This window comes from Oncorhynchus nerka, linkage group LG14 (genome assembly GCF_034236695.1).
Source record: "Oncorhynchus nerka isolate Pitt River linkage group LG14, Oner_Uvic_2.0, whole genome shotgun sequence".
In the NCBI taxonomy this organism is placed as follows: Eukaryota; Metazoa; Chordata; class Actinopteri; order Salmoniformes; family Salmonidae; genus Oncorhynchus; species Oncorhynchus nerka.
The window spans coordinates 93,688,030-93,700,093 of record NC_088409.1 but is presented as its reverse complement, the minus strand read 5'-3'; the positions used below and the strand labels follow the sequence as shown (position 1 = coordinate 93,700,093).

General features: G+C 41.0%; 1 protein-coding gene across 1 annotated transcript in view; it reads right to left on the bottom strand.

Moving 5' to 3' along the window:
- LOC115142006 (protein mono-ADP-ribosyltransferase TIPARP-like) overlaps nucleotides 1-8,547 on the bottom strand; it is a 54,178-nt gene extending 45,631 nt beyond the window's left edge. The window contains exons 1-2 of the mRNA XM_065000551.1: nucleotides 8,367-8,547; nucleotides 6,316-7,358 (exon numbers count right to left, since the gene is read on the bottom strand). Coding sequence (XP_064856623.1) covers nucleotides 6,316-7,325 — 1,010 coding nt within the window. The 5' untranslated portion in view covers nucleotides 7,326-7,358; nucleotides 8,367-8,547. The remainder of the gene's footprint in view (nucleotides 1-6,315; nucleotides 7,359-8,366) is intronic.
- Nucleotides 8,548-12,064: the final 3,517 nt, after the last annotated feature.

The following is a 12,064-nucleotide window of genomic DNA, read 5'->3' as shown; positions in this document are numbered from 1 at the left end:
TCATACCAGCATGATGGACCTCCCCACCCCTCACACACACACACACACGCGCACACACACACACACACAGCAACGGCTGCCAAATAAGTCTGTTGCCATGTCGACGGCCAGGCTTGTTTTGTCCTGCTCTTCGTATAACAGCTGTTATCAACTGTATTCAGTTACTATGGCAACACAATATATCCGTGGTGGGGGCAGTTACAGTATAGCTAAATGTACATCTGGCTTTACTTGCTTATATGTGAATTCAAATTCAGAGCATGTCGGGAGTGTGTTGGGGGGCCGTTGTTTGAAATTCTCCCGGAGAATTTGATGGTCTAACACTTCCCAAAAGAAAACCATAAAGAAGAAAAGAAATACCCTTTAAAAGAGAGGTGTAAACTAACTGGGAAAAACATTTTAAACTTAAATAAAAGTCCCACGGTCTGTCCTAACACCGATAGTTACCATGGCTACTTCGGTTTTCTCAGAGACTGTAAGAAGAGTTTTCTTACAAATGTATTTAATAGTCTGAGTAGTTACAGTAACTATACAGGTTATTACACTGGTAGTTACAGTAACTATACAGGTTATTACACTGGTAGTTACAGTAACTATACAGGTTATTACACTGGTAGTTACAGTAACTATACAGGTTATTACACTGGTAGTTACAGTAACTATACAGGTTATTACACTGGTAGTTACACTGTAACTATACAGGTTATTACACTGGTAGTTACAGTAACTATACAGGTTATTACACTGGTAGTTACAGTAACTATACAGGTTATTACACTGGTAGTTACAGTAACTATACAGGTTATTACACTGGTAGTTACAGTAACTATACAGGTTATTACACTGGTAGTTACAGTAACTATACAGGTTATTACACTGGTAGTTACAGTAACTATACAGGTTATTACACTGGTAGTTACAGTAACTATACAGGTTATTACACTGGTAGTTACAGTAACTATACAGGTTATTACACTGGTAGTTACAGTAACTATACAGGTTATTACACTGGTAGTTACAGTAACTATACAGGTTATTACACTGGTAGTTACAGTAACTATACAGGTTATTACACTGGTAGTTACAGTAACTATACAGGTTATTACACTGGTAGTTACAGTAACTATACAGGTTATTACACTGGTAGTTACAGTAACTATACAGGTTATTACACTGGTAGTTACAGTAACTATACAGGTTATTACACTGGTAGTTACAGTAACTATACAGGTTATTACACTGGTAGTTACAGTAACTATACAGGTTATTACACTGGTAGTTACAGTAACTATACAGGTTATTACACTGGTAGTTACAGTAACTATACAGGTTATTACACTGGTAGTTACAGTAACTATACAGGTTATTACACTGGTAGTTACAGTAACTATACAGGTTATTACACTGGTAGTTACAGTAACTATACAGGTTATTACACTGGTAGTTACAGTAACTATACAGGTTATTACACTGGTAGTTACAGTAACTATACAGGTTATTACACTGGTAGTTACAGTAACTATACAGGTTATTACACTGGTAGTTACAGTAACTATACAGGTTATTACACTGGTAGTTACAGTAACTATACAGGTTATTACACTGGTAGTTACAGTAACTATACAGGTTATTACACTGGTAGTTACAGTAACTGGTAGTTACAGTAACTATACAGGTTATTACACTGGTAGTTACAGTAACTATACAGGTTATTACACTGGTAGTTACAGTAACTATACAGGTTATTACACTGGTAGTTACAGTAACTATACAGGTTATTACACTGGTAGTTACAGTAACTATACAGGTTATTACACTGGTAGTTACAGTAACTATACAGGTTATTACACTGGTAGTTACAGTAACTATACAGGTTATTACACTGGTAGTTACAGTAACTATACAGGTTATTACACTGGTAGTTACAGTAACTATACAGGTTATTACACTGGTAGTTACAGTAACTATACAGGTTATTACACTGGTAGTTACAGTAACTATACAGGTTATTACACTGGTAGTTACAGTAACTATACAGGTTATTACACTGGTAGTTACAGTAACTATACAGGTTATTACACTGGTAGTTACAGTAACTATACAGGTTATTACACTGGTAGTTACAGTAACTATACAGGTTATTACACTGGTAGTTACAGTAACTATACAGGTTATTACACTGGTAGTTACAGTAACTATACAGGTTATTACACTGGTAGTTACAGTAACTATACAGGTTATTACACTGGTAGTTACAGTAACTATACAGGTTATTACACTGGTAGTTACAGTAACTATACAGGTTATTACACTGGTAGTTACAGTAACTATACAGGTTATTACACTGGTAGTTACAGTAACTATACAGGTTATTACACTGGTAGTTACAGTAACTATACAGGTTATTACACTGGTAGTTACAGTAACTATACAGGTTATTACACTGGTAGTTACAGTAACTATACAGGTTATTACACTGGTAGTTACAGTAACTATACAGGTTATTACACTGGTAGTTACAGTAACTATACAGGTTATTACACTGGTAGTTACAGTAACTATACAGGTTATTACACTGGTAGTTACAGTAACTATACAGGTTATTACACTGGTAGTTACAGTAACTATACAGGTTATTACACTGGTAGTTACAGTAACTATACAGGTTATTACACTGGTAGTTACAGTAACTATACAGGTTATTACACTGGTAGTTACAGTAACTATACAGGTTATTACACTGGTAGTTACAGTAACTATACAGGTTATTACACTGGTAGTTACAGTAACTATACAGGTTATTACACTGGTAGTTACAGTAACTATACAGGTTATTACACTGGTAGTTACAGTAACTATACAGGTTATTACACTGGTAGTTACAGTAACTATACAGGTTATTACACTGGTAGTTACAGTAACTATACAGGTTATTACACTGGTAGTTACAGTAACTATACAGGTTATTACACTGGTAGTTACAGTAACTATACAGGTTATTACACTGGTAGTTACAGTAACTATACAGGTTATTACACTGGTAGTTACAGTAACTATACAGGTTATTACACTGGTAGTTACAGTAACTATACAGGTTATTACACTGGTAGTTACAGTAACTATACAGGTTATTACACTGGTAGTTACAGTAACTATACAGGTTATTACACTGGTAGTTACAGTAACTATACAGGTTATTACACTGGTAGTTACAGTAACTATACAGGTTATTACACTGGTAGTTACAGTAACTATACAGGTTATTACACTGGTAGTTACAGTAACTATACAGGTTATTACACTGGTAGTTACAGTAACTATACAGGTTATTACACTGGTAGTTACAGTAACTATACAGGTTATTACACTGGTAGTTACAGTAACTATACAGGTTATTACACTGGTAGTTACAGTAACTATACAGGTTATTACACTGGTAGTTACAGTAACTATACAGGTTATTACACTGGTAGTTACAGTAACTATACAGGTTATTACACTGGTAGTTACAGTAACTATACAGGTTATTACACTGGTAGTTACAGTAACTATACAGGTTATTACACTGGTAGTTACAGTAACTATACAGGTTATTACACTGGTAGTTACAGTAACTATACAGGTTATTACACTGGTAGTTACAGTAACTATACAGTAACTATAGTAACTATTATTACACTGGTAGTTACAGTAACTATACAGGTTATTACACTGGTAGTTACAGTAACTATACAGGTTATTACACTGGTAGTTACAGTAACTATACAGGTTATTACACTGGTAGTTACTAGTAACTATACAGGTTATTACACTGGTAGTTACAGTAACTATACAGGTTATTACACTGGTAGTTACAGTAACTATACAGGTTATTACACTGGTAGTTACAGTAACTATACAGGTTATTACACTGGTAGTTACAGTAACTATACAGGTTATTACACTGGTAGTTACAGTAACTATACAGGTTATTACACTGGTAGTTACAGTAACTATACAGGTTATTACACTGGTAGTTACAGTAACTATACAGGTTATTACACTGGTAGTTACAGTAACTATACAGGTTATTACACTGGTAGTTACAGTAACTATACAGGTTATTACACTGGTAGTTACACTATACAGGTTATTACACTGGTAGTTACAGTAACTATACAGGTTATTACACTGGTAGTTACAGTAACTATACAGGTTATTACACTGGTAGTTACAGTAACTATACAGGTTATTACACTGGTAGTTACAGTAACTATACAGGTTATTACACTGGTAGTTACAGTAACTATACAGGTTATTACACTGGTAGTTACAGTAACTATACAGGTTATTACACTGGTTACAGTTACAGTAACTATTACAGTAACTAGGTTATTACACTGGTAGTTACAGTAACTATACAGGTTATTACACTGGTAGTTACAGTAACTATACAGGTTATTACACTGGTAGTTACAGTAACTATACAGGTTATTACACTGGTAGTTACAGTAACTATACAGGTTATTACACTGGTAGTTACAGTAACTATACAGGTTATTACACTGGTAGTTACAGTAACTATACAGGTTATTACACTGGTAGTTACAGTAACTATACAGGTTATTACACTGGTAGTTACAGTAACTATACAGGTTATTACACTGGTAGTTACAGTAACTATACAGGTTATTACACTGGTAGTTACAGTAACTATACAGGTTATTACACTGGTAGTTACAGTAACTCTACAGGTTATTACACTGGTAGTTACAGTAACTATACAGGTTATTACACTGGTAGTTACAGTAACTATACAGGTTATTACACTGGTAGTTACGAGGTTATTTTGGAATGGGGGGCTCCCGAGTGGCGCAGTGGTCTAAGACACCGCATCTCAGTGCAAGAGGCGACACTGCAGTACCTGGTTCGAATCCAGGCTGTATCACAACCGGCCGTGATTGGGAGTCCCATAGGGCGGCGCACAATTGGCCCAGTATCGTCCGGATTTGGCCTGGTGTAGGCCGTCATTGTGAATAAGAATTTGTTCTTAACTGACTTGCCTAGTTAAATAAAGGTAAAAAAAAATAAAAAATTAAGTAAAAATAATCATGTTTGGGAATCTGTCACTACTATACTAAGTTACTACCAGGAAAGCCTAATATCGCTAGGCCTAATATCCCACCCACAGAATATGCTTTGCATATTTGGCTGCATTTGGGTTCTCACAGACAGGGGCGTATCCTGTGGGTGGGAAGGTATGCATGCAGTTTCAGTTTAAAACTTAAAAATCAACAACACGCACACGCAGGTCACACACATGCGTGCATGTGGTGAAATAGCTAACTGTGTCACTGTGTGAATGTGCAGTGTATAGCTTGAACCACAGCACGCTTTGTGTGCCTGTCTGCTATCGCTTGCCAAGTGCTTGTGTGTGTGAGAGAGAGAGAGAGAGAGAGAGAGAGAGAGAGAGAGAGACAGAGAGAGAGACAGAGAGACAGAGAGAGAGAGAGAGAGAGAGAGACAGAGAGAGAGAGACAGCGAGAGAGAGAGAGAGAGAGAGAGAGAGACAGAGAGAGAGAGAGAGACAGAGAGAGACAGAGAGAGAGACAGAGAGACAGAGAGAGAGAGAGAGCTAGTGCCTGTATGTCAGTGACGGCACCAGGCAGCAGTAGGTCATGCAAGTTCCTAGCTCTAACAGCACTTCCTGGTTTGAGCTGTTTCAACCAATGAGGAAGCTAGGTTTGGGAGCAGAAAACGCAGACTCACTCTATTGCAGGAATGAAAAGTGCCATAACAAATGATACTCGAAGAAGAACTGAGATACCGGAAGTCAGAGAACCAAAACGACTCAGTCAGTTAAATATGACCATACACACACACGCGCGCACACACACACACACGAGCACACGCACCTACAGAAACAGATATATCAAACAGCAGGCTATGCAGACAAATTGTATCTATTATCATACGCTACCCATTCATGTTTTTGTATGTTCTTATATAATATAATAGAATAAACCAATGACATCAGGCAACACCCAGGCCATGATTACAGACACTTGTGTATGTCCTATGAAGCTATATAAACTAGTGACCCACAGTGTTTGTCATTATAGCCTGATGAAGACAGTTTGTCTGTCCAAACAGTTGGCTATTAGGTTATTCAATTATTGTGTCTAAGCTCCTAGAGAGTCTCTCCTTGTCTATAGCGAACAACATTGTTTTCTCATATCAAAGCACTCCTATCTTAAAACTGTAAATACAATCTCAGCTCTGTTAGGCTACTTTTACACAGAACGTAGAACAGAACAACAAAAGAAAAGCACTTACTGATATTTGAGCCTGACTTGCTCATTGTCCGGATTGCAGTAAAGCCTCTCCAACTGTTCCTGTGAATCATCCGCCACGCTTTGCCAGCTTTCAGTATCAGTCCTGCGGATCTGCCAGTGGTAGGGTAGCACAGTATGGTGGTAAGCGCAGTCACTCCCGTACACACACAACCCCTGCAGGAAATCCACGCAGATGGAAACTGCGTCGGCTTGGTGCGTGTGATACTGGAGCTGGGTTAGCAGATCAAACACTAGATCCAGGGAGGCCTCTTCGCTTTTATCCTGAAATATCTCGCCTTTGTCGGCCTGAAGACTGGGGGTGTTCGTACTGTCTTTGATGGTCAGACAATCTGGCCCCTGCAAGGCTTTAGAGGCGAAGAGGTCACTCATCGTGTTGCCCCCCTGGCTTGGAGGGGATACTAGAGGGGTATCTGGTGTGGGGGTTGCTGCCCCCACCTCGCGCGCCCGGGGGACACGTTTGAGCTGGAATCTGCGTTCGTTCGGGTCTATTGTCACGCGCTGGAGATCTACCGGTATCTTGGTTACCCCCCTCTCTGTCTCCTCCAACTCGGCGGCGGTGTCCGCCATTTCTGTGTCAGTGTCGCCGGTAATCATAGCCGTTACTCCGGTAGCTCCCGAATCTTTCAGACACACAGGCCCACCAATCCGCGCCTGTTTGACCACCGCCGCAGTGCACAGGTTCCCCGCTGTCCTTGTCGGAGGGTTCCGGGGAACAAACACCCCGTCTCCGGTAACAAGTGCATCTGTACTCAGTAATGTGGTCAGGATTGGGTCCTGGAGCGCGCGGAGGCATTTTGAGTCTAGTTTCCTCGGTCCTTTTTTTTTTTTTAAATAGGGCTTCACTAACGGGATTTTGTCGGTAAGTCTAATCGATTGTTCCGTGAATTCCCGGTCCCCCATACTCATATCCAAAGCGAGTCCCGTTCCGCCGTCCAGGACCTTGTCGGTTGAGGCTGTCGGTTTCTGCAGGCTATGCAAAGTTGTATCCATGGTTGCCTGGGGCTCTCCTATAACCCAACAGTCCTGAAAGAGGCGGAAATAAATGATAAGAGAGAGAGTGAGAGAAATAACACTCCTAAATGTATGCCTCATAGGTTTCGAAAGTCCTGGGCATGTGTCATTAGATAACAAAGGTGTTAGTCAGCCCATTCAGAGTCAATAACCATTGCGTTTCACTGGGTGATAAACAATAACCGTAATCTTGGAAACCAATCGTTTATTTTCCTCGGTAATGTTACAATGATTCAACTAGTATCCTGCTTACCATTTAGCCTTATAGAAGCTAGAATAGAAACTGGGGGGGGGTCTCCCAAATTTAGAAACATTATTACTTTCAGTCAACGACGAGCGTCGTGATGCATCTACACTGCGTTGGCTATAAGCCTACAGCGCGAAACAACCCGTGTCCAACCTTAACGTTCTCGATAAGAGTATTTTGATCAGCGGAGGCGGATAAACGGGGGTCTACCGTATACGTGCAAATTACAAATCGCTGCTCGAGCAAGTTTGCACGTAGGCCTATGGTCTCAGTTAAAGCGATCCACAGACACGCACCGAGGAAAGGGGGACTGCGGCGAACCGCACAAAGACTCGACCCAGCCACTGCATTCCCTGGTTGTAACGATCACGAAAAGGCCTTCATCCTCTATATAATCACCTATAGGTCTGAGCCTAGTCAACGACTAGAATAACACGGTGTTATAACGCACATATTCCGCATACAAATTAGGTTTATGCGCAAAACCCGCATTTCAGCAGGTTTTATCCAGAAAACCTGCGTGGGTGTTTGACATCAAATACATTGCTGTGCAACGTAGCACACTGCTATATCATTTCTAAATTTTACCAAAAAAATCCCTTCCGGGAGTCATGTAGATCTGGTGCGCTGCGCAAAAGGACTGCAATATAGTCGATCTCCAACACGCATACTGCATAGGTGCCCCGGCTGGCTAGGTGATTTATTATAGCGTTGCTTTCACAGAGCCCGTTTACAATTCAAAGCGTCCAAACACACACAGATCCTATTCCTACCTGTGTAAAATCCGTTCTATCTCTTCCTTGCAATTGTCTTCTAAACCACTTAATCCTTGTCTGGTCATGAATGTATAGATATGTCGTCCTAGGTGATCTGCGTTTGGCCTGCTGGTACGGTGCTGAGGCAATGCGTGACAAAGCGGCTGTAAGTCGTTCTCCACTGGGCTCAGTTCCGCCAACTCCTGTTGTGGATAGAGGCAGCTGTTGCAGGGAACGCTCAGTCCTCTCAGCCACTCACGAAGCTCCTCACCCCGGTCGAGGGGCGGGACTTGGCATCAAAGGAGAAGAGAGAGAGAGAGAGAGAGAGAGAGAGAGAGAAAACGAAACTGGGGTGTCATAGGGGGAGGTAAAGCAGAACGTTGTGCTGTGTTCGTCAGGCGCCTGATCAGTAGTAGTAGGCGTTCTAACTGTGTTTACAGTGAGATAGGTGGTCTCACCCCTCCTGTCCTTGTTTTACTAGAAGTGAGGTTCTTCTCATACTGATTGAGTGACAGCATTTCCGGTAGGCCTACAGGATGAGTGGATTATGGTAAAACAAACACATGCAGGATGTAGGTTTATGACAGTCAGAGGTTTCATACCCATGGGGCATTTTGTGGGTTGAAAACAAATCTAACATGATCTTCATTTTTTTTAAATGTGTCTGTAATACCATTGACCATGTAGTAATTTTATGAAGTTGGCTTTAGTCCAATTAGGTTCTCAACCCCACAACCTCACAACTAGCTACCAAGAAGCCATTTCAGGTGACCAATCAAGATAGATAGTCTAACTACAGTATCTTAGCTGGCATGCCTGCTGGCAAGGTTGGTAGAAAAGCAGGCTACTACTAAATGTCAGCGGCGACCGGTTATCCAGGGCAGAGCCCCACCTTTCTAGCTAATATATATATTTGTTTTTCCCAAGTTCCCATGTATATATATATATATATATAGAGAGAGAGAGAGTTATATTGAGTTAATAAAGCTGCATACAAAAATGTCTCTTTTTTGATTTCTTGAGTATGGCAGCTCCAAAATGCAGGTGTTTCAGCCTAGCCCAGCGCTTTCTGTGGTGGTGGGGCAGCCAGAGGAAAGCACAGAGCGTAGGGGTTGGTAATGTTCTCTAGTTGCACCGTGATTGGCTCAGTGTTCTGTCGCTCAAGGGGACAGTGCGCCAAATCTAAGGGTAGAGCTTGAAAATTAAAGCCCTTTTGGTGCTGCCATAGCAGCCCAGCCTCACATCCAATTTGCTATACTATACTATACCCAACCCTAACCTTAACCATTCTACTAACTATACCTAACCCTAACCTTAACCATTCTACTAACTATACCTAACCCTAACCTTAACCATTCTACTAACTATACCTAACCCTAACCTTAACCATTCTACTAACTATACCTAACCCGTACTCCAACTGGACCAAACCCCAACCCCCACCCTATGGACAGACGACTCTTTAACCCAACCAATGGGTCAATCTACAAGTGAGCAACCATGGGGCCTCACCTGGATCCGCCTATGAGCATTTGACACCCTCCTTCCCCCTCCGGTTTCCACGTGTCGGACAACCAACTCAAAACTAGAAACAAACTCAGGTTGCACCTTTCCACACCAAGCGGACCTAGACATCATGACCACACCACTCGATATGGACACATGGCAACCAACCGAGGACCAAACCTGCATAAGGTGCGCAACTCAAGGGATTTTGCCTGATCCTACATCGAGTTTAAGAACAAAAATTAAACATAAACTATCGCGTCTATATGGTTGTGTGTAGCCTACTGGTTAAATTTGCGTCTTTTCGCACGAATCAATTTGTGTCTTTTCGCACGAATTAAGCCAGAAAAACGCACAAAAACGCACAAAATTTGCATATACATATATGCACAAATTGATTGTGAGACTGTGTTGGCCATAGAGTTACATTTAGAAGTGCCTATCCAAGAAGGCTCAAGATCATTGGCCACAGATAAAATGGTCAAATTTTGTTATATCTACAGTAGCTTTGATTGGACTGATCTTAGCTAGCAAGCTTGCAGTCATCATCATGAATCACGTCAACAATCTACTGGCTAAACCTTTTTAATCCTTGTCATATGAAGAGAAATAATGAAGAGAAAAAATTAGAGATAAAATGTATCAGTGCTCATCAGCCATAACACAACAAGTTGGAAATCGCAAATTCAACTATTTTTACCTTTATTTTACTAGGCAAGTCAGTTAAGAACAAATTCTTATTTTCAATGACGGCCTAGGAACAGTGGGTTAACTACCTTGTTCAGGGGCAGAACAACAGATTTTTAGGACCAGCCATTTCGCCTCTTCAGATTTTTGGGGGGGATTTGGGGGTTGGTCTATGCATGGAACCCCTGGTCAACACGCACACTCACTCGCGCACGTGCACACACGCGCACAAGCACACACACACACACACACACACACACACACACACACACACACACACACACACACACACACACACACCTACAGAAACGGGTATATCAAACAGCAGGTCTATGCAGCCAAATTGTATCTGTTATCTTATGCTACCCATTCATATGCTACAGGTTGCCTATAAGACTATGACACAGAAATACAATAATACCCTAATACAACTGTTTTAGGTAAAACATTGTTTATGTATGTGACGCACATATTCAGAGCCCCACCTTTCTAGCTAATATATATATTCACTTTTCCCAAGTTCCCATGTATATATATATATATATAAAGCGAGGCGCAGCGTAGATGTGCGTAGACCTATGGCCTTTTATCTACACAATCAATGGTGTATCATGTGGATGTCTCATGTGTCCCTTGATGGCTGAACTTCCTGGACTGGGCCGTGGTAGTGATGGGATGTGATCGTTTGCGCCCCAGTGCACATGCCCTGGTAATCTTACAGTTTTTTCCAATTGCTAAACACACTAAAATGACATGCAACAGCACCATTATTTAACCTGACACACAGAGAGCAAACCTTCTTCTCAAGTCTCCAAAAGTCTAAACACATTTTCTGCTTTACACACATTTTGTAATTCCACGTGGCACTTTCTAAATGCACTGCACACGGTTCTCTGCATAACACACAACAATCTGACATGAAGTCACATGTTGGCCATTTCAAAACACTGCCATTCAAAGTGACACTACATGAGCTAATTGGCCAATACATGTGCCACCTGGCCAAACATCTCAATGGTTCATTGTTACCACGTCAATCAGGAAGACCACAGTTGAGCACCTTTTGTTTTACAACAACAATGGAAGCCGTTGCAGAGAGGGGAAGAGGAAGATGGAGGGGGAGAATGAGAGGGGGAGGAAGAGTGAGAGGTAGGGGTAGAGCTGGTAGAGGAGTTCATGGCCAAAGAAGACAACAACTTTCAAATTAAATCAGAGCAACCTTAGTTGATTATCTCATCAACCATGGGGCTGACAATGTGAGAGGCTGGACAGAGAGTGAAATCAGAGCAACCTTAGTTGATTATCTCATCAACCATGGGGCTGACAATGTGAGAGGCTGGACAGAGAGTGAAATCAGAGCAACCTTAGTTGATTATCTCATCAACCATGGGGCTGACAATGTGAGAGGCTGGACAGAGAGTGAAATCAGAGCAACCTTAGTTGATCATGTCATCAACCATGGGGCTGACAATGTGAGAGGCTGACAGAGAGTGAAATCAGAGCAACCTTAGTTGATTATCTCA